The 2,814-nt window shown below is 51.2% G+C and overlaps 1 protein-coding gene across 1 annotated transcript; it reads left to right on the forward strand.

Moving 5' to 3' along the window:
* The first annotated feature begins 354 nt into the window (after window positions 1–354).
* LOC107040102 lies at window positions 355–1,059 on the forward strand. The gene has a single exon (XM_015260048.1). The coding sequence runs from the start codon at window positions 355–357 to the stop codon at window positions 1,057–1,059; it is 705 nt and encodes a 234-aa protein (XP_015115534.1).
* Window positions 1,060–2,814: the final 1,755 nt, after the last annotated feature.

The raw sequence follows: 2,814 nt of genomic DNA on the forward strand, positions 1-2,814 counted from the left end.
GCAGAAGACGAAACCTCATGAGCCAACATCGAAGGACGTGGGATCGCGAAGTGGGGTGCAGAATGAACACCAGACCAAGAAGAAGAAAAATCGCGAGTCCACGGGAACGGATCCTGATGCTCTGAAGAGGTCTCGACAGGAGACCACACCAATCCAACCGAAGCGGGTGTCGGAACCCCAGAGGGATGCAGGCAAACACCAGCGAATCGGGCCGGATAAATATGAGGTTCACGACAGTGAGGGCTGGCAGAAGTGGAAGCGTCGAAGGAAGAAACCTGAGCAAGCCGGAAGCGAACCCAGAGGAAACCAGCGGTCAGGCCGAAAGCACTGATCATTCGCCCTAAGGAGAAAAAGATGTACTCCGAAATCCTACGGCGAGTGAAGAAGGATAGCGCTTGTGGTGAGGCTAGCGATTACGTCGAGAAGATCAGACGCACGGCCGCAGGGGATATGCTGATTATCCTCAACAAGAAGGAGACCGATGGAGCTTCCCAGCTAAGATCAGCCATTGCTGACCTGCTCGGCCAAGAGGCCCACGTGCTAAGCAAAGAGCCCTGGGAAGATATCGAAATCAAGGACATTGATGAGGAGACATCCAAAGAGGATGTCCTTGAGGCCCTACAGAGAGCTGTAGGTGAGGAACACCAAATGGGTCCTGAGACCATCCGATCTATGCGCAAAGCATACGGTGGAACTCAAACTGCTTATTTGACCCTCACGTCAGCTGCGGTGAAGAAGATCCTGGAAGAGGACGACCACGGGAAGATGAAGATCGGCTGGGTAAACTGCCGCATACGTAGAGTACAGAGGCCGGTCAAGTGTTTCAAGTGCTGGCACTACGGACATCTCGCCAGCAAGTGTAGGAGCGCAGTGGATCGGTCGAAGCTCTGCCCAAGATGTGCAGGAGATGGCCACAAGGCCAAGGAGTGTCAGAAGGATCCTCGGTGCGCCCTATGCGCTAAAGATGGGAAAACGGAGAATTGTGCCCATGTCGCTGGCAGCAGCAGATGCCCGGCTTACAGAGAGGCACTCCAAAAGCTTACTAACAAAAGGCGATAAAAAACGGATCAGCTGCAAGGTGTTACAGCTCAACATCAATCACTGCGAGGACGCACATGATCTGCTTATGCAGACGGTGCGTGAGCTGAAAGCTGACCTTGTCATGATTTCTGAGCCATATCGAGATCTTGGCACTCAATCCTGGGTCACAGACGCCAGCAGAAAGGCTGCGATCTGGGCTTGCGGGAACCGACCTTTCCGAAACATCAGCAGTAACACGCAGAGTGGTTTTGCTATGGTGAACTTTGATGGAATCCATTACTACAGCTGCTATGCTCCACCCAGTCTCCGCATTGATGAGTTCACAGACTTCCTAGATAGGCTGACTGTGGATGCTAAGCAACAGTTTCCCGTGGTGATAGCTGGAGACTTCAATGCCTGGGCAGTTGACTGGGGCAGTAAGGTAACAAACGCTAGAGGACAGGCTTTACTGGAAGCCATGTCATCTTTGGACGTAATATTACTGAACAGTGGAGAAGAACTAACCTTCATTCGGGGAAAGGCGAGCTCAATTGTGGATCTTACCTTCGGTGCTCTCGCCAAGAGAAACTACTCATGGAGAGTAACTGATATCTACACTGCAAGTGACCACCGGGCAATACTCTGGGAGATCTACTCTGACCAGAAAGCCAGATCAATCGCGAAGAAGACCAACAGTGTTGGTTGGAGAGTGAGCACCTTTGATTCTGGCTCTTATTCGGCGGCATTAGATGACCGTCCGATTACTGGCACGAATGCAACAGCGAAGGCACGGGACATTATGGCGAAGGTGACTAAAGCCTGCAATACCACTATGATGAGGAAGCGGACTACGAATCGACACCCCCTGGTGTATTGGTGGAATGACACCATCGCGGTCCTCCGGAGGGAATGCAACGTAGCTAGGAGGTTGTCCCAACGAGGCCGGAAGAAACCAAACTTCGAGGGACTCGAAATGAGGTAAAAAAAGGCACGTCGGAAACTGAGCAAGGCGATAAAGCACAGCAAGAAGCATTGCTGGAGTGAACTTCTTGCTGAAGTAGAAGGCGATCCCTGGGGGAGACCTTACAAGGTGGTGCTGACACGACTAAAAAGTCAACCTATGCCAATACCATCGTGTCCTGTTCTCCTGAGAAAGATCGTTGAAACGCTGTTCCCTCAATAACCAGATTTTCACCGTCCCGCCCGACAACAGGAGGATGAGATCGTAGCGAAAATCACGAGGGAAGAGTTGATGAAGGCCTACATGCGAGTGGGTAACATCAAGGCCCCTGGCCCGGACGGTATCCTCAACATTGCACTGAAATCGGCAATACAAGCAATGCCAGAGCAGTTTCTAGACGTCTATAACGAGTGCTTCAAAGAAGGCATATTTCCTGCCATGTGGAAGCAGCAAAGGCTGGTTTTGCTCCCAAAAGGGAACAAGCCGCCGGACAAACCTTCATCATATCGTCTTCTCTGAATGCTCGACACAGCCGGTAAGATCCTCGACCGTATAATCCATCAGAAAATAGAGGCAGCTGTTGAGCCATTGCTAGCCGAAAATCAATATGGTTTCCGGAAAGGTCGATCCACATTGGATGCCATCAACCTTGTTGTTGATACCGCCAGGAGAGCGATTTCAGGGGAAAGATGGCTCAATGGCACTAAGGAGTACTGCCTAGTAGTAACACTGGACATCAAGAATGCCTTCAACTCAGCCCGTTGGGACTGCATCATGGAGGCTCTTGCCAAATTGGACGTACCAGGATATTTGCGAAGGATGGTTGACAGCTA

Source organism: Diachasma alloeum, unplaced genomic scaffold (genome assembly GCF_001412515.2).
Source record: "Diachasma alloeum isolate Michigan unplaced genomic scaffold, Dall2.0 Dall_scaffold_00317, whole genome shotgun sequence".
Lineage (NCBI taxonomy): Eukaryota > Metazoa > Arthropoda > Insecta > Hymenoptera > Braconidae > Diachasma > Diachasma alloeum.